The sequence below is a fragment of the Hyaena hyaena genome, unplaced genomic scaffold, assembly GCF_003009895.1.
Source record: "Hyaena hyaena isolate Hyena2069 unplaced genomic scaffold, ASM300989v1 scaffold_98, whole genome shotgun sequence".
NCBI lineage: Eukaryota > Metazoa > Chordata > Mammalia > Carnivora > Hyaenidae > Hyaena > Hyaena hyaena.
Window position 1 is genome coordinate 1982357 of NW_024080730.1, and position 25412 is coordinate 2007768.

General features: G+C 56.2%; 1 protein-coding gene and 1 long non-coding RNA gene across 2 annotated transcripts; one reads left to right on the top strand and one right to left on the bottom strand.

The window, feature by feature from the left end:
* Window positions 1–6785: 6785 nt before the first annotated feature.
* On the bottom strand, window positions 6786–14053 carry LTO1 (LTO1 maturation factor of ABCE1). The gene is made up of 5 exons (XM_039235491.1): window positions 13915–14053; window positions 12020–12125; window positions 10382–10452; window positions 7179–7296; window positions 6786–6938 (listed from the first exon to the last, which is right to left on the bottom strand). Exons 1-5 carry the CDS (start codon window positions 13962–13964, stop codon window positions 6870–6872), a joined length of 414 nt encoding a protein of 137 aa, XP_039091422.1. The 5' UTR covers window positions 13965–14053; the 3' UTR covers window positions 6786–6869.
* A 9334-nt stretch (window positions 14054–23387) lies between these two features.
* LOC120233934 lies at window positions 23388–24967 on the top strand. Its single transcript, XR_005528946.1, has 3 exons — window positions 23388–23656; window positions 24342–24515; window positions 24704–24967. It is a non-coding gene; the product is annotated as an uncharacterized LOC120233934 (long non-coding RNA).
* The last annotated feature ends 445 nt before the right edge of the window (window positions 24968–25412 follow it).

Sequence of the window (25412 nt, forward strand, 5' to 3'; positions counted from 1 at the left end):
CCTCTCCCCCATCACCCACCACCCACTTCTCACCCCTCACCCTCTTACCGCACCCCTACCTCTCCCCACCTCCCCCACTCACCCCTCCTCACCCCCTTCTCCCACCTCTCCCCCCAACACCCACCTCTCCCTCCCTCCCCCATTTCTCCCTCCTCACCTCACCTCTCCCCCCAACTCTCCCTCCCTGACTCATGTTCCCCCAGCCTCAGAGACTCTCCAGCCCAGAGTCTGTACCCCCCTGGGGGTCTATGGACACACCAATAGCTTCCTACAGTTCTGTGCCTGAAGTGCGCTCCTCTCCGCACCCCTTCAAGGCCCTGCTGTGGGCACTGCACCCCTGACCCAGGCAGGTGGCTCTGGGAGATCCAGGGTCAAGACACCCACTCGGCTAGGAGTCCTTGAGGATGGGCGCCTCCTCCCTTCCGCCCTATTCCCGGCCTGGCAAACAGAGGCTGCTCAGAAGCGGCAGAGGGAACAGGACAGAGCTCGCGCTGTGGGCTGCAGAGGGACGCCCTGGCCCAGCTGGGTGTGGCGGGCAGGCAGGCCCCTGTGTCCTGAGGGGCGGCCGCAGGGACCCTGGAGGGCAGGGGAGACCGTGGCCACACCTCGGGCTCCCAGGACCCGCCTGAGCCCAGGGGCCTCCTGGAGGCTCTGTGTCTGCGGTTGGGGGGGGTGGGGAGCAGGGTAAGGGGGTACGATGGTCACAGCGCAGGCCGCTCGCAGGGTGGGCTCCCCCACGTGAAGGGTGGCTGGCTGCAGACGCCACACGCCCGCACACCCGCACACCGGACAGGCCCCTGCAGCACACAGGGCTCTGTCATCCCAGGAATGCCTTTGATCAGGAGTTTATGCAGAGGGGGACTCAGGCCAGGGCCTCTAATCCGCTCCCACAGGCCCCCGGCCCTGAGCCACACTGCTGGCCTGGCAGACAATAGCCGGTGGGCGGTGGGCGGGCAGCTCTGGGGCGCAGGCCTTGAGGCCCACATCCGGGGGCACTGTCACCACCACTCACAGGGGCCCACAAGGGTGGGGGTGGGAGAAGCTCCTAAAGGGGCTTCAGTCGGCCTTGAGTCTCTCAAAGAAGGCCGCATCCATTAATCCTTTTAATCTTCAGCTGTGGGCAGTGGAGACGGGCCGATGCCTCGGCACAGTCTCCTTAACAATTAATGGTCCCGCGTGGGGGATCACCGTGCATCCTGGGCCCCGGGCCTCCGAGGGGTTCCTTCCCTTCGCCCAGCACAGGAGGGTCACACTTCCCAAGCATGAACTGCGGACCAGGCCCTGAGCCCCAAATCTTGCAACGACCTGGTGAGTGGGCCCCACGTGCCCACAGCTACAGTCTTCTCCGTCTTCAGTGCCAAGTGTGAGCAGACGCCACTCACAGGGCCAGAGCCGGGGCCGAGGCTCCGACCCTCTCAAGGACGCCACTGGGCAGAAGCAGCACGGACGATGGTAAATGAATCAAGCCTCGTGGGCCCCAGCGGGCAGTGGGCTGCATGGGGGTGGGGGTGGGGTTTCGGCCTCCTGCTGTAGATGAGGAAACCAGTGCCCAGAGAGGGGAAGCAACGGGGCCAGGATCGCACAGCCAGGAACCGACCGAGCCAGGCCAAGGGGCCAGATTGTGTGTCTGGAGCCTGCGCTCCTGTCCGTCGGCTTGGCCACATTGCAGGCAAGGGCACAGTCTTCAAAAAAGGGCTTGAAGAAAATGCACAGAACCTTCACGGGACGGCCAGTGCACGCACTGGGAGCCCAGTTTTGCCAGTAGGCCCAGGGGCCAAGGTCAGGTCCAGCCGTGTCCAAGGCTTCTGTTGGCGGTCAGGGCAGCGTCTTGGCCCACGGGCCAGGCTGCCTCCTCCAGGCAGTGGGTGTGTGAGGTGAACAACAGCTGTTTAGAAAGCCAGCTGGCGCACACGCATGCGCACACCATGAGCACGCGTGCTTGGGAGCAGGAGACCTGAGGGCCGCACCTCAGCTCTGCAGCCTTCAGGCTGTGTGGCCTTACCTCTCCGAGCTTCGATTTTCTCATCTGAAAAATGGGGACCATCGCATCCCAGAGAACCGAAGCTGGGCAGAGGTCAGGGCGGGCATGTGCCTCGTTTGACCTTGGATCTGGCCCAGCGCAGACCTGAGCTCAGGAGTCTCAGTTCAATGAGTGCTTTCGGATACTCAGCACGGTGCCCAGCACCCGCTCACTGCTCAGCAGAGGCCATCATCACCCCGTGCATCCTCTGGGTGCGGAGAGACCTCCGAAACCTAACGGTGGCTGTCTGGGCAGTGGCAGCAAGGTTACACTCACTTCCGTCCCTGAGCTCATGTAGGGGCAGTTCCTGTTCTGGGCGCCGGCACCAGCTGCCCCCACCCCCCATGCTGATCCTTCTGCTGCCGCGTGGGGGAGAGGGACCCCGTCCCCAGCAGCACAGCTGCCCCCCAGGTGATGGTGGTGCACGGTGGCGGGCTCCAGGGTGAACGTGAAATCTAACAGGCCAACAGGACAGGGAGAGACGTTTTCTGGGGCCTTCTCTGGCTTACAGCCCCATGGCTCTGCTCTCGGGGCCGCCTGCGTGTCGGCCTTCACGCACCGTCCCCACCCCTCGGGAGGAGACCTGCGCATTCAGCTACGACCCATCCCCACGTACGCCCAAATCACAGCCGCAAAGACTCTACTTCCACATCAGGCCATGGTCACAGGCACCAGGGGCGAGCGCTGCAGCACAGCTTTCTGGGGGGAGGGGGCACGGTTTACCCCACAGCAGGCGAGTCAGAGCTGGCTACGGGCGGGGGGCAGGTTCAGTGAGCACCCACCGTCCCAGGGGCACCCCCCCGACACTGCTACAGCACAGGCTCGGTGAATCCAGCCTGTCACTGAAGCCTTCAGTTCGGCGACTGTCCCCAGGTGCCCACGCCCCTGGCCTCTTGCTCTGGAACAGCGCAAACAAGGTCACGGTCAGGAATCACCCAAGACGTAACCTCTAGCCCTGCCCCCCAAGGCCCTGAAGAGACAAGGCCAAAGTGCTTTCTCTACAGGGGTCCCCGAGGGAGAGAGGGAGAGGGACAGCCAGGCAAGCACCTTGATGCTGGGCAGGGGATGGGCCTTAATCAGCCACAAAGAAGAGAGTCGGGAGTGAACTTCCTATTTGACAATTAATCTGCAAAGCCCAGCGGGGCCACTTAGTCAACTGCCCCTTTTGTGCCCGGCCCTCAACTGTGGGGCTCGTTTTCCTGCGTGTAAATGACCACGTGCCATGCCCACTTTTCTCTGGTCACAACTGTCCTCGCTTGGCAACTTGACTTCCCGGAGTCAGAGACCGCTGCCCACTTCACTCAGGCCTGGGACTGAGGCAGGAGTCAGGAGGACCTCACGGGGTAGGTAGGTTTTGGTCATTTCCACGTCACATTGCTGTTCGCAGAGGGGGAGAGACTCACAAAGCGGTGGGATGAAGGGCACCTCCTCGAGGAAGCCTTCCCTGCCTACCTTCCCATTCCCGTATACTGAACACCCCCACCCCACCGACAGGCTCCCTGTCTCCGAATCCAAATCACCCCAGGGGTGAGAAAAAGTGAGGTGAATGGGACGGAAGTAAGAGTGGCCTCTCTCAGGGCGGGTCTGGCCTGTAAGCAGACATGGCCCTAGGTCCCAATTACTCACATTCCAGAATTCGGTGAAGCAGCTCCAGGTGGAAGGCCTTCTCCTCCCCCCAGCCCGAGGTCAGCACTCTCTCCCAGCAGCCATGGGGGGCGGCTGCTACCAGCTGACTGGTGTCCCCAGAATTTCCAATGTTGACGTCCTGACCCCCAACACCTCACAGGGGTCTGTATCTGGAAATGGGCCTTCACAGAGATGATTAAGGTGACATGGGGTCACCAGGGGGAGGGAGCCTGATCCCATGTGACTGGGGTCCTTGTGAGAAGAGGGATCAGGACACAGACTCGCACGGAGGGATGACCCCGTAAGGACACAGGGAGAGGGCAGCCGTCCACACACAGGAGAGAGGCCTCAGGGGCCCCCAGCCCTGTCCCCGCCTGGACCTCGGGCTCCAACCCCCAGGATGGGGTGGGGGTGGGGACAGTACATGTTGGGTGAGCCTCGGTGTCTGTTATGGTGGCCCAAGGGGACTAACAGTGGCACAAAACATGCTGGGGGTTTCCAACAGGAAGCAGTGAGCAGGCCAAAGCCTTGGGGAAACAATGAGCCCATCGGAAAGGAACGAGACCTGAGCCGAACAGCTCCCAAACTCAAGGCCAACGTGGACAAAGATTAACATCCGAGAGAACGAGGTGACCAGGACAGGGTCGGATGGGACAGGGGAGCACAAGCAGACACCCTGCCTGCAAACGGAAACCCAACCCCAGCAGCCTTGAACTCCGGGACGTGCATCGGCTCGCGTACCATGAAGTCCATACGCAAAGCAGCTCCAGGGCTGGCAGGCAGCTGCTCGGTGCCACGAGGGCCGGGTCCTCGCCAGCCCTCTGCCACGCCGGGCCCAGGTGTGGTATCGTCCGTGGCTGAGAGCAAGTCTCCCACAGTGACCACAGGGGACAACTTCCAAAACAGACACGCTCTCTCTGGAGGGCCCACCACCTTTCCCAGAAGCCCCCAGAAGACGTCCACTCCCATCTCCTCGGCCAAGGGGGCGCACACCTGAACCGGTCACTGCAGATGGCATCACCCAGCACGGGGCAGAGGCGTCAGGTGGCCTGAGTGTGTCATAATCGAGGTCTGTCGGAGGTGACCAAGGGGGCCTAGACAGCGGGTCTCGCAGTCTGGGAAGGAGCGAGGCAGACACAGGGGGGGCCCAGGGTCCGGAGCCTCTGAAGGAGATCGGGGAGGCGGCTCGGGCTCCCGTGACGGAGAGGAGGGAGGAAGCGGCTGCTGGTGGCTCACTCGAACCTGCAGCGGGACAGGCTGACGCGGAGGAGGACCCAGGGGGAGTCCGGGGCAGGAGGGCTCAGTCATACCTGCTGACAGGGGCCGGGGCGCCGGGAAGTGACCCTTCCCTGAACATCGGGGCACCATTCTGTCCCAAGAACCACCTCTACCTGTTCCGATAAGACGTGTGGGCAGAGACGCGATGGAATGTGGGCCCAGGGCTGCCTGCGGACCCCAAATACTGTGACCGAATGAACTCGCCAGACATCACAGTATAAACGGTACCAGACACCTTCTGCTTCACAGCCTATTTATTCTTCTCTCCGCTGGTAACAGTAACACGTGACCAAAACAGAGACCCCAGGAAATCACCAGTCACCAGGGGAAACCACCCCAGCCCCCATCCCACCAGACAGGGGTGTGCCGGGTCTGTGGCCGCAGGCCCCGCGTGAGGTGGCACACAAGCACAGAGCGCCCCGGGACCCGGCTGGGACCGTGACGAGGGAGGGACATGCATGGCGACACGCCCGCCTGTGACCTTGGGATGGGCGCGAGCCCAGGTGTCCGTCTCCACCAGCTGAAGCCACTTCTAAGGGCAACCACACTCGAGGGAAGGAAATACCCGGCCCACAGCTCCTTTGGGAACGCAAGCCTGGGTCTCCAGCAGCCTCTCGGGACCCCCAGCCAGGGCCATGGCAGCCACCGCTGAGACGCTCTGGGACGTATTTAAAAACTGGAATGAGGGCGCCTGGGTGACCCAGTTGGTTAAACGTCCGACTTCAGCTCAGGTCATGATCTTGCAGTTTGTGAGTTCGAGCCCTGCATCAGGCTCTGTGCTGACAGCTCAGAGCCCGCAGCTGCTTCGAATTCTGTGTCTCCCTTGCTCTCTGCCCCTCCCCCACTCACACTGTCTCTCTCCCCTTCAAAAATAAGCATTAAAAAAAAAAACTGGGACAATTCAGTTAACACTTGGTAACATCACGTGTTACTTTCGGCTGCGCTTCTGTGGGTGCCCCCCCCCAGGGTGTGCAGACGCACGGGCTGAGGGACGCCCAGGACACCCGGTCTCCTGTTCCCAGTACCCCGGACTCCCCGTGCACCAGGTGCCCGCCAGGTACAGGCAGAGAGAGAGGAAACTCGCATGACAGGAAACACGCGGCCCTTCAACATAAGGCCCCCAAACTCTGCGTACCCAACAGAGGCCTAACATTTAGTCCTGAGCTTTAAGTCTCCTCCTCCTCCACCAGGTTCGATACTGCGAAGCCCCACCCCCATCTGGAGAGACACCGTGTCAAGAGTGTGTCCAGGCCCCCGGGGACCCCCCTCAGCCAGCCACGGTGGACTGCCCAGCGGGGACCGGGCACGCGGGGCCTGAGGGCAGCGACCGCGCATTCCATTGTAGATGGCACAGGACGGTGGGGATGGGCGGGCGATGCCCTTGGACCAGGCAGTCCCCGCGGGTCTCGGTCTCCTCATCCGTAAAGTGGGAACACTGAAGGGATTAAACAGAACAGGGAAGCACAGCACGGGCACATCTCAGGGGACAACAAACGTCCGCATCCTCGGCTTCCTGCCACCAACCTCCGTCAGGCCAGCCCTGGCGCTCTCGGGTGTTAAAAACCTGTTCTGAGCGCTGAATCCAGGCTCAATGGTAGCCAGGGCCACCCCCAGTCTAGAAGCGGCCGGGCCTGCCCACTGGATGGGGGGCTCTGCACCCCAAGTGAGCAGCCTCCCAGAGGCCGGCAGGGACCCGCTGGGACCGAAAAACAGACAGGGCCCGACAAAGGCCAGGCCCGTGTGGAGGGGCCGCGGGGGGGGGGTGGGGACACGGAGGCGACACGGGCGGCCCCCAGGGAGAAGGAAGCCCTTTCGCCAGCCGAACTGGACCCCTCCCCACAGAACAATGAATACTCCATCATTGTTTTGCTTTGAATCCCATTTTTAAACACTTCACATATGGACATCTGTTCCTCGGTGTTTCGTCTTTGTTCATCTGTCATCCTCAAAATGAGAGTCCCGAACCTTCCACACTAATTTTAAAGTCCGGCTGAACATTGAGTAGTGAACAAAGCTGAAAATACAAAAGAAAGAGGATGTAGGTTTTAAAACCTTACGTATCTTCATTCACAAATCAGAACAGAACTTCCTACCTGCGGCTTCCCGAGTCTGTGACCCCACCCCCTAAGGATGCGCCAATGCGGTCAGCACCTTCTAGATGCAGAAATGCCTGTGCGCAGGGCGCACGCAGCCCCCCGACCACGAGCGACAGGAGCCCCAAGACCGAACCAGAGAGAGACGTGCAGGGACACACCTGTCTAAATTTCGCCCTGATCCTGTCCAGGTCTTCGTGAAGTCTGTCGTAAGTAGGGTCGTCGTAAGGGAACTTCTGAATCATCCCAATCAACGACTCTAAGGCCTTCATCTTCTTGCTGTGAAGCACAGAAATCAAGACTTTCAGTCCCTTGCACGTAACCGGCTCACATAACAACCGCACCGTCATGGACTTGAAAGCAGTGGGCGAAAGCGGGTCTGGGTCCAGAATCCACATGCTTAATCTTCTCTCCACACTTGATGATATCTGTTTGCCCAGCAACGTGCTCTCGCCCATAGCCGCGCTCGCCATCGGCGTGCATGGTGCTCACAGAGAGACCTGTCTCCCAGCCGGGCAGCAAGTGGCCACCGCCGAGCGCAGTGACCATGGTGTCTCTAGGTCACAGGCCCGGGAAGAGACGAAACCGGGCACGAAGAGAGTGCTGGGGCATGACCCCAGACACGTTCACGCTCATGGCCTTGGGACTTGGGCGGCAGGTAAACCGGCAACCCCCCCCCCCCAACAAAGGGTGGGATCAGGGCCTGGTGCCAGGTTCGGTCCCCTCTCCCGGGGAGACAGGGCTGCTCTGGGGCATGGGGCTGTGTGACATCTCCCAGCCTCAGTGTCCCCATAGGACCTAATGGCCACCTCCCAGGCTTTCAAGAGGATAAGAAATCTCCGTAAAGCTCAGAACCCGGTATGGAGTTGAGAGTGCTAGGCTCAGCAAGAGTTAGGTCTCCGGGCTGGCACCCATGCCTAGCCCGCGCAGGACCCCCCAAGTGTCAGAGCACGCTACGCATCTGATAAACGGGGACCCACAGACCTTATTCTTGGGATGAATCCACAACGACTCAAAGTGACCGACACCCCAAGTCCGCTGTGACTGCTGCTTCCAGCTGCGTGAGGACGTCTGCCGACAGTACGTCCGTCTACAGGGCAAACGGCGGCCTCTGAGACGACACACACCCGTAAGAGGTCAAGGGCAGGGAAGATAAAGCAACGAAGTGCTTGGTTTCCAGGGCGATGGAAGGCAGATGCCAACATACAGGACGCGGCTGTATTCTACCGTTACCACCATCCAGTTTTAACCTGGGAAGTGGCATCTTCTCCGCTGGTCAGCGAAGCTCCTCGAAACACACCCTGCCCGTCACACCGTCAGAGTCAGAGGCTGTGACCCGCTCCCGCAGCCAGAGCGACGAGGGCGCCAGAGCCCCAGGGCCAAGCCCTGGCCGAACGCCAGCCTGCATGGGGTCTCCCTGGGCCGCTGAGCTGGGACAGAGGCGCCTCAGAGGCTCTCAGAAAGCTACCGTCATCTGAGACACTGCCACCCATGGGTCCTTTGCTGTTAAACCCACTTACTTTATGAGCTAAGCGTCCAACTTCACCTCAGGTCCCAGACTCCCAGTTTGTGGGATCAAGCCCCACGTCAGGCTCTGTGCTGACAGCTTAAAGCCTGGAGCTGCTTTGCATTCTCTCTCTCTCTCTTTCCCTCCCCCTCATGCTCTCTCTTTCAAAAATAAATAAAACTTTTTTTTTTTAAGTTTTTTAATTGTACTGACATCAAAATGCAAAATCCTGGGAGGGCGCCTGGGTGGCTCGGTCAGCTAAGCATCTGACTTCAGCTCAAGTTATGGTCTTGCGGTTCATGGATTCAAGCCCCACGTCGGGTGGACAGCTCAGAGCCTGGAGCTGCTTCCGATTCTGTCTCCCTCTCTGTCCCTCCCCCACTCACGCTGTTTCTCTCTCTCTCTCTCTCTCAAAGATAAACATTTTAAAAAATGCTTTTTTTAATGCAAACTCCTGCGAACCCCCGCTGGGTGAGCAGGGCTGTAGGTTTCAGGCTGTGCTGGCACAGCAGGGGCGGCAGCGAGGGGGCCGCAGGGCCTTCTCCCGAGATGGGTCGTGAGCACAGCTGTAAGAAATCAGGGGCGCCTGGCTGGCTCAGTGGATTAAGCGTCTCACTCTCAATTTCAGCTCAGGTCATGATCTCGCAGTTCATGAGTTCGAGCCCCGCGTCAGCCTCTGCGCTGATAGTGCAGAGCCTGCTCGAGATTCTGCTTCTCTCCCTCTCTCTGCCCCTTGCCTCCATGCACAGGCTGAATCTGTCTCTCAAAATAAATAAATAAACTTTAAGAAAAGAAAAAGGAAAGGATTAGGGAGCCCCCCACTCGGGGGCGGGAGCCGGCAGGCATGGGAGCTGGGGAGAAGGGGAGACTGACGGAGTGGACCGGATGCAGAGCCGAGCTCACCGGGACTGCCACCCGAGTGCCACCACGCACTAAGCACTCCCCCCACCGCCCCGCAGTCCTCCGAGGACCATGCCCTGCGAGGTGTCCCCGGCTGACGGCACATCTGGTACCCCCTGCCTGGTCCCTCGCTACTCATGGGACTCGATGGGGCCAGAGCAGGGGGTCCTGGCACCACCCAGCAGCCGCCAGCACCCGCTCCTCACATCCCAACATAGAGGCGGCCCCAATTCCAAAAATTCACAATACTTCAAGTAAGACGAGTCACTCAGACAGGGGACTGCCACCTTCCCTACTCTGTCAGCCACTGTTCGGGCCCCTCCCAGGCCAGGCGAAGCCACCAGACAGACACCAGCAAGACACAGGGTCCCTGAGCAGAAGGACGGCCCGACCACACGTGCCTTTTGCCCACGGGCTCATTTCCAGCCTAAGACTGAAGACAGATGCACGTCGGGGCCGTGGGGGCATCGGGAGGCAGTGCAGTAGGGAGTTTAACGACAGTGTGAACGATACACAAAAGAGCTAATGGTGACTCGGTGCCCCAAGTACCAGACTTCGTCCAACGTGCTCTGCGCCTTATTGCGCGATCACACCGTGGCTGCGTCAGGACTCAGCCCCCGTTCCCGGGCCCCCGTCATGCCAGGACCACTGTACTGGGCTTACTAGAAACTCAGGGAAACACGAACAAGAAGACAGGATCAACCGGAACAGTATCTCACTGAGAGGGCGAGGCGGAGGGCGCCGAGAACCTTCGGGAGGTGATGACCAGCGCGCCGCGGTCACCGAAAACCCTCTTCACTGTCTCCTGTAACCACCCTAACAATGTTCAAGTCTCGCCTGACGACTTTCTCCACCTTAGAGACGCAGAAACGGACGCACGAACCGCCTAAAGTCACGTGAGCCACGGAACCACAACTCCTGGCCCACGTGCTGAGAGAGGGAAATTTTCCACGTTACCTGTCTTTCTCGGTGGCACAGCCGCGCAGGAGACACCTCCAGGCGAAAGCAAACCCTTGGTAGCACCCAATCTGTGAATTTACAAAACATTTAAGAGGGAAGTTAATAAGCGGCCAGCCACCCCTGATCTAACCTTCAGGCTCTCAAAGTAAAGGTGGGCACGGAGGGCAGCGGTGCCTCTCGCGCTGCAGTCCCGGAAACCCCTGCCGGGCTCCCCACGACGAAGGCAACAGGCCATCAGTGAGCGGCAGCCTGGCAAGAAGGCCCACGGGCCCCGCCGCCGGGCAGCACGCACCCCGTGGCCCCTCTAACCGCAGCAGGCTGGCCCCGCAGCCAGGAGAACGCGGAAGAGCGGGCAGCGCACGGCTTCTGAATTCAGGCATGATGCACAGCGTCGCCTCTGCCCTGCTGTCTTGGATGGCGCGCAGGTGTCACGAGGACACGCAGGCAGCCCACGGAGAGACCCAGGTGGCCAAGCCCTCACGTGGCTGCAGGCCTGGCCGGTCCCGACCCCAGCGCCACGCGGCCCGGAGGAAGCAGCACCCAGTGCCGTGGCTCTGGGACTCCGGACCTCAGACTGCATGTGACTTGACGAGCTGACGAGCGGCAGCACCACACCGCTTGCGGTGATTCGCTTTGCCGTGACAGGTATCTGATGCCACTGGCTTTGCCATTTAGAGCCGGTCACCCCCCACGATGGGCAGAAGAGAAGGGAAGCCGTGGGCTTCGCAGACTTCCAAGGGGATGGAAACGGAATGTTGTCATAGGACACAGGGAAGGGCAGGCAGCCCTGCGACACTCCGGCGTAAACGGAGGGGACCGAGGACCTGTGTCCTCCTGCCCCAGACCGCACGGTTTCATCCCCGTTATGCAGGCACAGCCCAGACTCGGCTCCAGACCCCGCAACGCACTCGGGTTTCCCAGCGCGTGGAAGAGTTAGGTGTACAGCACCCTGGACCGAACTACGTGCGCAATCGCCTTGTCTTAAAAAAACAACGTACGCACACCATTTAAAAACACTTCATTGCTGAAAAACGCTAACCAGCACCTGAGCGTTCAGCAATCACAATCACTGACCACAGGCCACCAAAACAACAATAATAATGATAAAACGCTGTGAGGGGTGTCTGGTGGCTCAGTCGGTTGAGCGTCTGACCCTTGATCTCGGCTCGGGTCATGACCTCAGTCTTGTGAGTTCGAGTCCAACGTCGGGCTCCGCGCTGATAGTACGGAGACAGCCTGGAATTCTCTCTCTCCCTCTCTCTGTTCCTCCCCAACTCACACTGTCTCTGATAAATGGGTAAACATTTAAAAAAATTTTTTTTTTTTAAATAATGAAAAGCTTTGAAACGTTGCAGGAACTACCAAAGGGAGACACGGAGACACGGAGTGAGCCACAGGCTTGCCCGGCCCGGGGCTGTCACAGAACTTCACCTGCGGAGCCGGAGGACACGAGGCGGCCTGCCCGGCATGGCGAGGTGCCCGCTCAGGCTCTACCGCGAACGGCTCTCCGTCCACGCTGTCCAGACCACTGCCGCTTGAAGAGGCCTGACGCTCTGGCTCCACCAGCCTGACCATCACAGCAAGTCAGGGGCTAAATGAAAAAGATTCATTTCGAAACAGCGCGTTCCCTCTTACCTCAGATCCAATCTTGGCTCCGTGTAACGTGCCATATTGTCTTCCTTCAATCATACCCAAGCCGCTGCCATCTTCGTAGCCTTCCTGGTAGCCTTCCCCATGGAACCTGGGACGGAGAAGCAAGCCTGGTCAAAGAAACGGGAAGAGGACTGTTTCTCCTGGAAAAATTCTCTCCCACGTGACCCCGACTTGACAAGACACAATGTAGGAGAGACGATATCATTTTTAAGTCAGAAAACTTAGGTTCCAGGGGCGCATGGCTAGCTCAGTAGGTTAGCCATCTGCCTCTTGATTTCAGCTCAGCACATCGGCTCACTTTCTCGAGTTCGAGCCCTGAGCTGGGCTTCACACTGACAGCACAGAGCCTGCTTGAGATTTTCTCTCTCTCCCTCTCTCTGCCCTTCCCCTGCTCACTCTCTCTCAAAATAAATAAATGTTTAAAAAAGAAAGAAAATAAAAGAAAAAAGAAAAAGTTTAAAATATTTAAAAAAAGATGACTTAGGTTACAATCCCAGCCTTACCCCTTCCTCAGTATCTTGCTGCCAAGTCACCACCCCTCTTGAAACCCAATTTGCCTCTTCTACGTGGAGGGGGGTGGGTGGGTAAATCTGTGATTCCCAAACCTGGTAAGATACCAGATACACAGGAAAAAAATTTTTTTAATGTTTATCTATTTACTTATATATTCACTTATCTATTTATCTATCTATCCACCTACCTATTTATTTTGAGAGAGAGACAGAGTGGGAGCAGGGGAGGGGCAGAGAGAGAGGGAGACAGAATCCGAAGTAGCTCCAGGCTCAGCTGTCAGCACAAAGCCCGATGCGGGGCTCGAACTCCATGAGCCGTGAGATCATGACCTGAACCCAAGTTCAGACGCTCAATGCCCAATCCACTGAGCCACCCAGGGGCCCCCAGAGGGAATTTTTAAAGATACAAATTCAAAAGCCTTGCCCCCTGACAGGTGGTAAATCTGGAGCAAGGCCCAGGAATCTACTGTTCTGAAACCTCCAGGTGTCTGCAGGCTGCAGCCAGGTTAGTTCTGCGGGTCTGTAAACTACGCTACTCGGTCAGTTGCTTCGAATCCCCCTACAACATACACGGGGCTTCCCGTCACCCGCCAGGACCCTGGGAGAGAGAAGTGCCATCAGACCACACAATATGCCGCCGGGGCAGTGGTGCTTCGATTACAGCAAAGGCCCGGCCTGCGAGGGCTCAACAGCGCAAGTGACACCGTCTTAACCCGCAATCGCTAAAAATAAGGTCAGTCTGTGGGAGCCCCGATGCGGCCGTGCACGGCCCCACGCACTGGCTGCGCGAGCCTGGGGAGTGCTGTCGCCTCATCTGCAGGATCTGACTCGCAAGTAGGGCTGAAACGGTTAACGCGGCTACACCACTTAGCTCAGGGCTGGGTTCACAGAAAGCTCTAAATAAATGTCAGCGGCCGACTGTTAAGCGTCTTTCGGGACAGAGGTCTCCGGGTCTCCAGTGGGCCGGCCACAGAGCCGCACGGGTCCCCGCCGTCGCCGCCCTCGGCACTCCCCAGGGGCTCCGGGGTGGGAGGGGGAGGGACGACGTCTGACACATTCATCAGCAAGCGCGTGAATGCCGCCGTATGGCCCACCGCCGCGGAACAAGGGAAGGGGGCAGCGCCCAGATGGCAAAGGCCCGTCCCACCCCAGGACAGGGCGTCCCCGGAGGAAGGCAGTCAGCAGGCCCAGCAGCTGCTGGGGGCCGCCCCGGGGCGGGAGGCGGGTCCGGGGGAGCAGCTGGGCACGTGGCGCGCCGCCGAGCAGCGAAGGAGCCGCCCCAGCGTCGCGGCCCCGCCGCGCTCCCCCGACGCCCGCGCAGCCTCCGCAGCCGAGACCCGGCGCTGGCCCGGCCCCGCCACGCACCTCTCGTCCGCCATCACGATGGCGTCGAACATGTCGTGACTCCCGGCCATGGCGGCGCCCGGCCCGGCCCGCCCCGCCCCGCCCCTCGGGCCCCGCGGCCGCCGCCGCCGCCACCCGCGAGGATCCGACACCCGCTCGCCGCCGCCGCCGCGCACGCGAGGCCACTTCCGGGGGCGGAGACGCGGGGCAGGCCGGGAAAGGACGGCACGCGGGAGGGCCCAGCCGGCGCGCGCGGGAGCCAGGACGCATGCGCGCCGGCCGCGGGGGCGGGGCCGGCGAGGTCCAGCGGTACCTTTGCTAAAAAAAAAAAAAAAAAAAAAGACCACGTTGTGGGTGGAGCGCAGCTCAAGGTGAGCGTGGAGTCGCAGTTGCTTCGCAGGAGCCGGGGAGGAGCTCGTGAAGGGAGTTCCTGCCCAGAGCGGGGACAACCTGAAAACCTAAGGAACAGTCTGGAGATGCGTTTTTCATGAACATCATCACTCGGGAATCGCGTTTCCTGTTTCTAAAGAACTCACTAAGACGGATAAGCAGTGGGCCCGGGGCTCGAGGGCGCAGCTCGCTGGTCAGGCCGTGGCCGTGACCGTGACCTTGTCCCTCCACCTCCGGACGCGCACTGACGTTCGCAGCGGCAGGACTGGCACCCGCACCCGGAAGACGCAGCGGCCGCCGGAGCCAAAGTGAGGGCGTCGAAAATGCTCCCGATGCTCCGGGGGAAGCGAAGCCCCACGTCGCCTCCAATTCCACTAAGCACTTCTGCTCCTCAGCAGAACGAAAGGACACCACCACCAAAAAGTCACAGTCACTAGACCTAGATTTTGGAAGGACCGTAGTTTTAAAACCTCCTCTTTTATATTTTTTTCTGAATGTCTTATGTTTGCACAGTGAACGTAAGTGGGTCTCGAGATCACTAAAAAAAGCCCCATAAAACATTATTTTCAGAAGATGAAATTAGTGTGTTCTTTACATATGTTTTCATTTTTAGGGTTTTTTTTTTTCCATCAGCAAATAAAATCACAAAACATTTGGGTTGTAGGAAAACGGACAAAACAAGCAAGCAAATCCACTCTCCCACCAGTCTGGCCACCAATTCATTTTTGCTAATTTTGTTAGCATTATTTTCTTTGAATTTTCAGGTAAAAATAATAACACACGTACAATTTCGTATCCTCCCTGCCTATTAACGAGTAATAAAACTTAACATTATATTACACACATGTCCCAAATAAGAGAGTGGTTCTTTCATTATTACATACATAAAATAGATTTTTTTTTAACACAAACCTCATCAGCTGAAAGAAAATGAAGTAAGCTGGGGTTTTTTGCCATGGGAAAAGAATATGCAGTGAGGGAAGAGACCAATCACAGGATAAAATCCACAGACATAAAGGGTCAGAGATTGGTTATGTTATCTTGGCTTTTTCCTTTTTTTTTTTTTTTTTTGATGTTTATTTATTTACTTTTGAGAGAGAGAGCACGCGAGCTTGGGGAAGGGGCAGAGAGAGAGGAAGACACAGAATCCCAAGCAAGCTCCAACTGTCAGCACAGAGCCCGATGTGGGGCTTGAACCAATGAACTGTGAAATCCTGACCTGAGCCGAAATTAAGAGTCAACCACTTAAAGGCGGCCCTGTTATCTTGGATTTTCAATACTTGTTCACAAATAGCTTCATTTTCAAACAAGAACAAGACTTTTAAAACATGGCCTCAAAGGTAGAAAAAGGTGATTTTAAAGTACAATTTATTTCAAAATTCTTTTTTATAAGGATTATCTTCAGCTGATTTTTAATGTTTGTTTATTTTTGATAGACAGAGAGTGAGTGGGGAAGGAACAGAGAAAGAGGGAGACACAATCCGAAGCAGGCTCCAGGCTCCGTGCTGTCAGCACAGAGCCCAACACAGGGCTCAAACCCACGAACCGTGAGATCATGACTTGAGCCGAAGTTGGACGCTTAACCAACTGAGCCACCCAGGGGCCCCTCAAAAGTCTTAAATAAGTTTCAAATTTGGTGTCCTTTTCAGTACCTGAACCCATTAAAAACTAAGTAGAAAAACTCTGAAGTAATATTTCTCCCTGTTTTTGAGTTTTTGAGAAAACATGGTTTGTGTAGCTCTTAGGAGCTGAAATTTTCCATTTAATTGAATGGAATAAGAAATGATAAATTTGTTTAGGTATAATGAAAACTAAGGTTTTCAAAGGTATAGAGCTTTCTAAGCTTTAATTTTTAGGCTCTCTGAAAGCTGCCTTGATTATATTTATTCTAATGGCTTCAAAACACTATAATTAAATATTTATAACAAAAATATCAAGGGGACGATATAATCATCTCCTGGGAATCCACCATATTACCAAACAAAACGCACTTTAAAAAATTGTAAGGTTTCACATATTCTTGTTCAGGTTCAAAGAGAACCAAATCGATATAAGTAAAGAGAAAAACAAAGTTCATCCAAGTTCATTGAAATGTATTCACTTACCGGAATCGATTTTTTTAAAATTTTACCTATATCTGTAGCAAAATATTCATCGGCCTGCAAAACTAACCCGAATGAACCTGAATGTGTAGATTTACAATTGTTAATCTGGAAACACACCCATCTTGTTAGGAGAAAAAAAAAAGCGAGATAAAAACAAAATGTGTCATTGATTCCCAAGGTGGTTTAAAGAAAAGGAAACTTCATGGCACCTGGGTGGCTCAGTGGGTAGAGTGTCTGACTTCAGTTCAGGTCATGATCTTGTGGTTTTTGAGTTCAAGCCCAGCGACGGCATCTGTGCTGACAGCTCAGAGCCTGGAACTTGCTTTAGATTTTTCGTCTCCCTCTCTCTCTGCCCCCCCCTGCTCACGCTGTTTCTCTCTCTCTCTCAAAAATAAATAAACGTTAAAAATTGTGGGTTTTTTTAAGAAAAGGAAACTTCAGGCCTCTGAACCAGTTTCATATATGTTTCAAAATCTGTAGGGGCGCCTGGGTGGCTCAGATGGTTAAGAGTCTAACTTCATGGATTCGAGCCCTGTGTTGGGCTCCGTGCTGACAGTGCAGAGCCTGCCTGGGATTCTCTCTCTCTCCTCTCTTCTCTCTCTCTCTTTGTCTTTGTCTCTCTCTCTCTCAAAATAAATCAGTAAACTTCAAAATAATAATAACGATAATCTGGAAGGGTAGTGTCCTTATCCTGTTGCAGATTAATTAGTGCTCATTTCTGGCTAACGGATTGACAAGATTAAGAATTTTTATCTTCTCCTTGATGTGTTTCTGCATTTGATTTTTCTTTTTATCAGGGAGCAAAAATGCCTTTCATAATCAGAAAAAAAAGCAATTTCAAATTCTTAAAAGGAAGTCATTTAAGTGACCAGTTCCAGGAAATAAATCCCCCTCTCATTCTTTATTCATCAAAATTAAATGAAGACACAATTGGGGAAAGGCATTTTGGAGGCTCTAAAATCTCAGTTTCACCCCTGGCACAGGAGACAGAGAATCCACCCTTTGGGTCCCTTGCAGGCTCTCAGGCTAATTTCCCTCTATTCCTTACCCTAAGGAGAAGGTCTGGACCCTGCTCAGAAGGGCCATTTTCTTTTTTCTTTTCCTTTTCAACCCACTATTTTTTCATTGTTTATTTTAATTCTGGTATCGTTAGCATGGAGTGTTATATAAGTTTCACATATACAATAGAGTGATTCAATTCTATACATTACTCAGTCCTCAACATGGTAAGTGGACTCTATTTATTTGGGTTTTTTTTTTTTAAGTCTATTTACTTATTTTTTGAGAGTAGGGGGAGAAGCAGAGAGAGAGGGAGAGAGAATCCCAAGCAGGCTCCACTGACAGTGTGAAACCCTACACGGGGCTCAAACTCATGAACCGTGAGATCGTGACCTGAGCCGAAATCCAGACTCTGATGCTTAACTGACAGCCCCCCAGGCACCCCCCCCGTGACAACTTCTTCTTAATCCCCTTCACCTGTTTCCCCCATGCCCCCCACCCACCTCCCTCTGACGATCATCAGTTTTTTCTCTATAATGAGGAGTCTGTTTCTTGGTTTGCCTCTCTCTCTCTTTTTCTTTGCTCATTTGTTTTGTTTCTTCATTTCCACATGTGAATGAAATCATACGGTATTTGCCTTTGCCTGACTTATTTTGCTTAGCGTTATACTCTCTAGTTCTATCCAATGGCAAAATTTTGTTCTTTTTTATGGCTGAATAATATTCCATCGGGTACCTATAACTACATCTTCTTTATCCATTCATCAATCAATGGACCGCTTCCATTGGAAGCTTGGGCCGCTTCCATAATTTGGCTATGGTAAGTAACGCTGCTATAAACATGGGGATGCAGGTACCCCTTTGCATTAGCGGTTTTGTGTTTTGGGGGTAAATACCCAGAGTTTTAGCGTGATTACTGGATCACAGGGTAGTTCTACTTTTAACTTTCTGAGGAAACCTCATACTGTTCTCTCCGGTGGCTGCCCCAGCTTGCGCTCCCAGCCAGAAGGGCAGTTTTCTACCTGCCTGCTCGGAGCCTCTGATGGCCACAGGACGAGAGACATGCAGAGGGACTGGGGGGCCTGGTGCTGTGACCTGGGACCAAGAGGCTTCTCGAGCACTCACGCCCTCTAGAGGGGCCCTGGCCAGCAGGGGTCAGCCTCTGCCCCTGGGGCACACGCTCAGATTTGGGTCAGAGCTCCTGACCCAGGTTCCCCAGCTCCGTCCGTCTTCCTGACTGCTCTGGGATCCACAGGGACACAGCTACTGCCTCCAATTGTACGAAGGAGAAGAGGTGAGTCTGGGCAGGCAGGCCCCAGACTCGGCTGGTCTCGGGGAGGGGAGGGTCTGAAGCTTATGAAGAGGCAGAGACAGTTGGGGGGAAAGTAGCACAAAGATCCGGCAGAGAGGGGCCCGACTTCTCCCCTGCACACTCGTGTCAGCTTGGGCTCGTTTGTGCCGCAGGAAGACACACCCTGACATCTCAGTGGCTTCTGCCACGAAGGGCTGGTTCCCACTCGCACAAAGTCCGTCACGGGGGTGAGGGGGGTAGGTCTCCAAAACTGTGATTTTCAACGTGAAAGAAGGTTTAAAAGAAACTAACAGGGGGTGCCTGGGTGGCTTAGTCGGTTAAGCGTCTGACTTCCGCTCAGGTCATGATCTCGCGGTTCGTGGGTTCGAGCCCGGTGTCGGGCTCTGTGCTGACTGCCAGCTCGGAGCCTGGAGCCTGTTTCAGAGTCTGTGACTCCCTCTCTCTCTGACCCTCCCCTGCTCACGCTGTCTCTCTCTCTCCTAGAAATAAATAAAACATTAAAAAAAAATTAAAAAAATACATTAGATGCTAATATGAAGAATTACATTATTTTTCATCTAATGTATATAACACAAGTGTCTACAAAGCATTTTATCTGAATGGCCTCAAATTGTAGTATACAACAGAAGAGTGAATACTTTGCTTTCTTATCAGGTTGCCCTGTGAGAATTAATACTAATGACAAGCAGTAATCAGTACTTATGCCATCCATAATCCAATGTTATTTATTTGGGGAAAAATTCATATCCTGTCACTAGGTAAAGAGACTACATAAAATGAAATATATTTATTTTTATGCCAGTACTATTTGCTAACCCTATCTAAAAGCAAATATTCAAAAAGGATGGAGAAAGTGCATNTCTGTGACTCCCTCTCTCTCTGACCCTCCCCTGCTCACGCTGTCTCTCTCTCTCCTAGAAATAAATAAAACATTAAAAAAATTTTAAAAAAATAAAAGAAAATAACGAATGTTGGAATATTCGCAGCTGCCGAGATTGCAAAGTTTACTTTGCCAAGGCTCTAGTGCAGTGTAGACGCCCTGTAAGTGATGTTGAAGGAGTAAGTGGAAGAGCTCAGCTAGCAGGTGGCTGCCTGGGAAGCCCCCCACCCCCTCTGGGGCCATGGGCTGGAGGAGGGGCCGGAAGTCACCCTGGCCCTGTTTGCCTGGCAGGTTTGACCACGGCCTTTGGGTCATCGCCACGGAGGGCGACCAGGTAGAGGGTTTCTTGCCGCAGCTCAAAGCCCTTCGGAGTCTGCGTCTGTAGCTGAGCAGGCCCGGACCTGTCCAGGCTCAGCGAGGCCTTCCGCCAGGGCAAGTCAGAGAGGGAGCGCCCCGCGGAGGCCGCGTGCGGCGGTGAAGGCAGGGCCCGGCTCTGCTCCACCCCCACCTGCTGCCCTGGAGAAGGGGTGGGTGTGTAGAGCTCACGACCCCTCACGGAGCCTGTAGCGGAGGCTCTCCCCTTCAACATCCCTTCCTTTCTCCAGAGGGACCTCAGCTCCAGAGTCTGCCTCCCCGGGGCTGTGGCCCCTTGTGGCCCCAGCACCCTCTCTGGGCTTTCCCTCCCCTGGGCCCCTCCTGGCGTACCCTCTCCCTGCCCAGCCTGGGAGAGCTTCCTCCTTTCCCGCTTCCGCGGAGCAGAAATTCCTGCCTGGGCTCCTTCCCCAGAGCCAGGATGGCTGTCGGGCTGGCTTTGCCCCTTCCGTGCCCGGCCTGAATATCCGGCTCCCTACAGGACAGTGGCATTGGGAGGCAAGGCTGGGGCTCCGGCCCACTCAGTATGGGCTCTGCAGCCATAAAGCCCAAACCCCTGTTTCCCATTTCCTCCTCTGCTCGGAGTGTGCTGCTCAAGGAAGCCAGCTTTTCGCGGCATCCGAAACTCAGATTCACCAGCCGGGCATTAGTGGAATTCACCTCCATTTGCTCATCTGTGAAATGGGAGGAATACTGGCTGGGATGACCGGAGGATGAGTCCCCGGCATGCAGGAAATGTAATAAATAGATTCATAAATATTCTAAACACGGTATGTTTATTTTTACAAGTATAAATATTTAAATTTATAAATGTATGTTTTTATTTATATATTGTTTTCTAGATGCATGGGTAATGTCGGGTTGTAGAAGGGAAGCCTTCCCCGCCCTCCGCGCTCTCCTGGGGTCCAGCATCAGAGGTTCTCCGCGAAACTGGACTTGCCCGGCAGGGGGAGCGGAGTCGGACGCGCGCGGGCCGTTCGCGCACCCGCCACCGGGGGGCGCCGTTGCGCTTCCGGCCGCGCCTCCCAGCTCGGCCACCTGCCGCCCGCTGGGGAAACCCCTACCGGCTAGAACATTCTTATCCCGAACTTCCATTTCCGGGGCCAGGCCGCAATGATGATAATAAGGACCCACCTATCTGTGTGTCAGAACCTCTTCTTGGGTTATCGCTTGTAATTCTTTTTTTTTTTTAAGGTTTTTTTTTTAATGTTTTATTTATTTCTAGGAGAGAGAGAGAGAGAGAGAGACAGCGTGAGCAGGGGAGGGTCAGAGAGAGAGGGAGACACAGACTGAAACAGGCTCCAGGCTCTGAGCTGGCAGTCAGCACAGAGCCCTACGCGGGGCTCGAACCCACGAACCGTGAGATCATGACCTAAGTGAAAGTCGGACGCTTAACCAACTAAGCCACCCAGGCGCCCCTATCGCTTGTAATTCTTAAAAATGCGCCCTGGAGACGGATTTTATCATGACTCGGGACCGACACCAAGGCTCTGGGGGGCAGGGGGGCTACTTGGCTTCTAAGGGGCAGATGTTAAAGCCATCCTGGGTGGGCGACCCCAGACCACGTGGCCTCCCTCCGTTACCACCCCCCCCCCCCAGCCGCTGCCCGCCCAGCCTCACCGCTCTCTGTCCAGCGGGGAGCCCTCGGGTCACATAAGAGAAGGAAATGGGGGCCGACTGACGTCACCCGGCTCTGATGGAGGAACACGGTCGTGGAGCCCTGCGTCCGGGTCTCCCGTCAGCCCGCTCTGGTCTGAGCCCAGCTCTCAGGCTCCTCCTAGGGCTGGTGTTGGATCCGGCTTCGCCTGGGCCTGGGCTCCCCCCAGGCTACCTGGGGGCCCAGGAGCCACAGGGCTGAGCAGCTAGCAAGGAAGGAGGTGACCCCACCCCCCTCCCCCACCTGCCCCTCCTGTGCCCACCCTGCCGGGGCCCTACGGGTCCTGGGCTGGTGTGGGTGGTGGGTGAAAGTCCGGGCCTGGCGCCCTCACCATCAGCCCCCAGTCCTGCCTAAAGTAAACTGAGTTGCGGTCGTGCCGAGGAACCTGACCGTGTACACGTGGGCAGTGACCTGGCCCCCGGACAAAGGGAGAGTGCAGTCGGGCGGCCTCTGGGAAGGTATGTAATGTGCGTGCCCTTTCCGACATGGCAGTTCCACTGGTCTTTCCATCGGCCATGGGTTGAATGATGCTCCCCAAAAAGGTATGTCCGACTCCCCACCCCCAGCACCAAAGAACGTGACCTTGGTTGGGAAAAGTGTCTCTGACGCAAGGGTCTCGAGCCGAGATCTGGACCCACCTGGGCCCTAAATCCAGTGGCAGGTGTCACATGACAACACAGAAAAGGAGACACCGGGAGACGCGGCCACATGGCGACACAGGCAGAGGCTAGAGCGGCGCAGCCACAGCCCAGGGACGCCTGGAGCCCCCCAGAAGCCGGAGGCAGGAAGGACCCTCCCCTAGAGCGCTCTGGAAGGAGCACAGCTCCGCCCGCACCTGGACTGTGGACGCCGGCCTCCAGAGCCACGGGAATCCATTTCTGGTTCGCTGTGATTTGTTACGGCAGCGCCAGGAAATGAACACGGCCCTCCAGGAAGCTGCTCGAAGGTGTTCCCCCTGGACAGGGGAGGCAGGGGATGAGGGCAGGGAAAGCAGGGGGGTGCAGAGAGGAGTGTGCTTGGAACCTACGTATGTGGCCGCACCCACAGACAGAGCCCCGCCGGGGGCCAGGGTGGGCGAGGAGGGGCGTGAGCGGCGGACCTCCCTTCTGCGCCGCGTCTGCTCTTCCACGAACGACTCACGCACTGTCATTAGTGTGATTAAATGCACACCCCTTTAGGGGCACCGGGGCGGCTGGGTGTCCCACTCCTGACTTTGGCTCAGGTCGTGACCGCAGGGTCGTGGGATGGAGCCCCGCGTCCGGCCCTGTGCTGAGCTTGGAGTTCGCTTACGATTCCCTTGCTCCCCCTGCCCTGCCCTGCTCACACTCTCTCTCTCTAAAAAATTATTTTAAATAAATAGAAATATGCACCCCCTTACAAGGAATCTCACATGGGATCCAAGGACCCCCCCAATCAACAGGTGGGAAGGTGAGAGCCCCCAAAGGGCCGAGAGGTCTGCCGCTGGTGTCGGAGCTGGGGCCGGTGAGGCCTCCTCCCAGGGCCCCGCTCTCCCTCCCCGTTGCCCGTGAGCCCCGGCTGCCTCCCCACCCACGTGGCCTGGTGGACTCCGGCGACGATGTCCCCCATTCTGCTCTACACCTCACGGCACACGGGGCTTCCCAGGGACCTGCATCGCGGTGACAGGTAACCCCCTGACCCTCCATGGCCCCCGGGATGGGGTTTACCTTCTCTGTCTGGTCACAAAGGAGCCCTGTCACCTGGGTGTCCCTCCGGCCTCACCTGGCTGTCCGGCCGGCCCTCACTGTGCTGGCACGTCCTGGAGACAGGCCTTAGAGCCAGCTCCCCGGGGCGCTCACGGCCTGGGGACTCGCCACTCTCCCGCCAGCCACACAGGAGGCGCACCCACACCTTCCAGGGCCTTCCGTGAGCCCACGGGTGAAGCAGGGAGACTTCGTTCTGGGGGAGACAGGGCAGCTGCAGAGTCCAGTCTGCCCACCTTGTCTTCACCAGCAGACCACACGGAGACAGGAGTTTGCACGAGCCCAGGGACAAGATGCTACAGACAGAGCGGCTTGAACACTCACTTAGGTCTCTGTTCTGGAGGCTGGAAGGCCGAGGTTGGATGGCTCTGGGGGCCTCTCTCCTCGGCCCGCAGACGGGGCTTCTCCCTGTGCGTCCGATCCGCCTTCGTATGTCGCCATGACTTAATCACCCCTTTTATTTGATTTTTTAGTGTTTATTTATTTTTCAGAGAGACAGAGAGCGAGCAGGGAAGGGGCAGAGAGAGAGGGAGACACATAATCCGAAGCAGCTCCAGGCTCTGAGCTGTCAGCACAGAGCCCGACGCGGGGCTCGAACCCACAAACTGAGAGATCATGACCTGAGCCAAAGTCGGAGGCTCAACCGACTGAGCCACCCAGGAGGCCCTTAATCGCCTCTTTTAAGGGTCCCATCTCCAAATCCAGTCACATTCTGGGGGCTAGAGGACGACGAAAGTGATTGAGTCCTGGGGCGCCTGGGAGGCTCAGTTGGTTAAGCGACTGACTTCGGCTCAGGTCATGATCTCGCAGTTCATGGGTTCGAGCCCTGCGTCCCGGGCTCTGTGCTGACAGCTCAGCCTGGAGCCTGCTTCGGATTCTGTGTCTCACTCTCTCTCTCTGACTTTCCCCTGCTCACACTGTCTCTCTCTCTGTCTCTCAGAAATAAAAAAATCATTTAAAAAAATTAAAAAAAGAAAAAAAAGAAAGTGGTTAAGTCCTGTCTTCCTCTGCAGACGGGGTGGAACGATGGAGAAACAGCCAGGCTCAGACGGAGGGCACACCAGCACCGTGTTGCCAGCAGCCTGGCCTCGAAGGAGCGGCAGAAGTGAGTTCTCCGAAGAAATAACAACAGAAAAAGACTTAGAACTCAGAAAGGAACAAGGGCCATCAGACTGGTAAAGCCAGGGGTAAGTATATTAGAGCAGCCTTCTCATGAGCGTTTTAAAGTCATGTGGGGGGGGGGGGTGAGGCAAAACATCACAACCATATCTGATGTGATGCTTAGTGCATCTCTGTCTGTCTGTCTCTCACTCTTTCTCTCTCTGCTCCTAGTCGCCAAAGACACCCCTTCTCTGCTCTCCCCTTCTCTTAATAGAGGCTCCTTTCTCTTGGTCGATAGTCGGGGCGGGTGAGCCAGGGCCGGCCCATCCCAGCAACCGGGCCCCTGGCTGCAGACATCTGGTAGGGAATAAACGTGGGACAGAAGGGTTCTGGAACCCTCCTAGGAGCTGCTGCTGAGGCTGAGGACAGAAAAGCCTGGAGTTGCTGGCGACCATCCTTCATCTCGAGGGGAGAAGATGCCGAACGCCCAGCAGCCACCCCACCTGCGCGGCAGGTGGAAGCCAGGTCACATGGTGCCATTTGTAAGGTGAGCCCCCCACCCCCACCCCCAAGAGTAACACAGCCTGAGGACTCTCCCTTCCCGGGTCGTACTCTTGAATTCTGCGTCTGGGATCTCACCCCTGGACAGGCTGGTCCGATGGAACTACTTCCTGCCCCTGCTCCTCTCTCGCCATTTGCCCGCCGGTGCTGTGGATCTAAGGCGAGGGCTACCAGATAAAACCCAGGGCACCCAGTTAAATGTGAATTTCAGACAAACAGTGAATCGTTTCTTAGTATAAGTATGTCTCCTCTTGCATGGGACGGACTTATACTAAAAAATGTGGCGCTTATTTGAGTTAAATCTTATGCCAGATTTAACTGGGCACTGCTGCGTTTATATTTGCTAAATGTGACAACGCTGTACAAGGCAGGGAAGGGAGAGGCAGCAAAAAGCAACGCCTACCTTCTTCAATGTGGAGCCG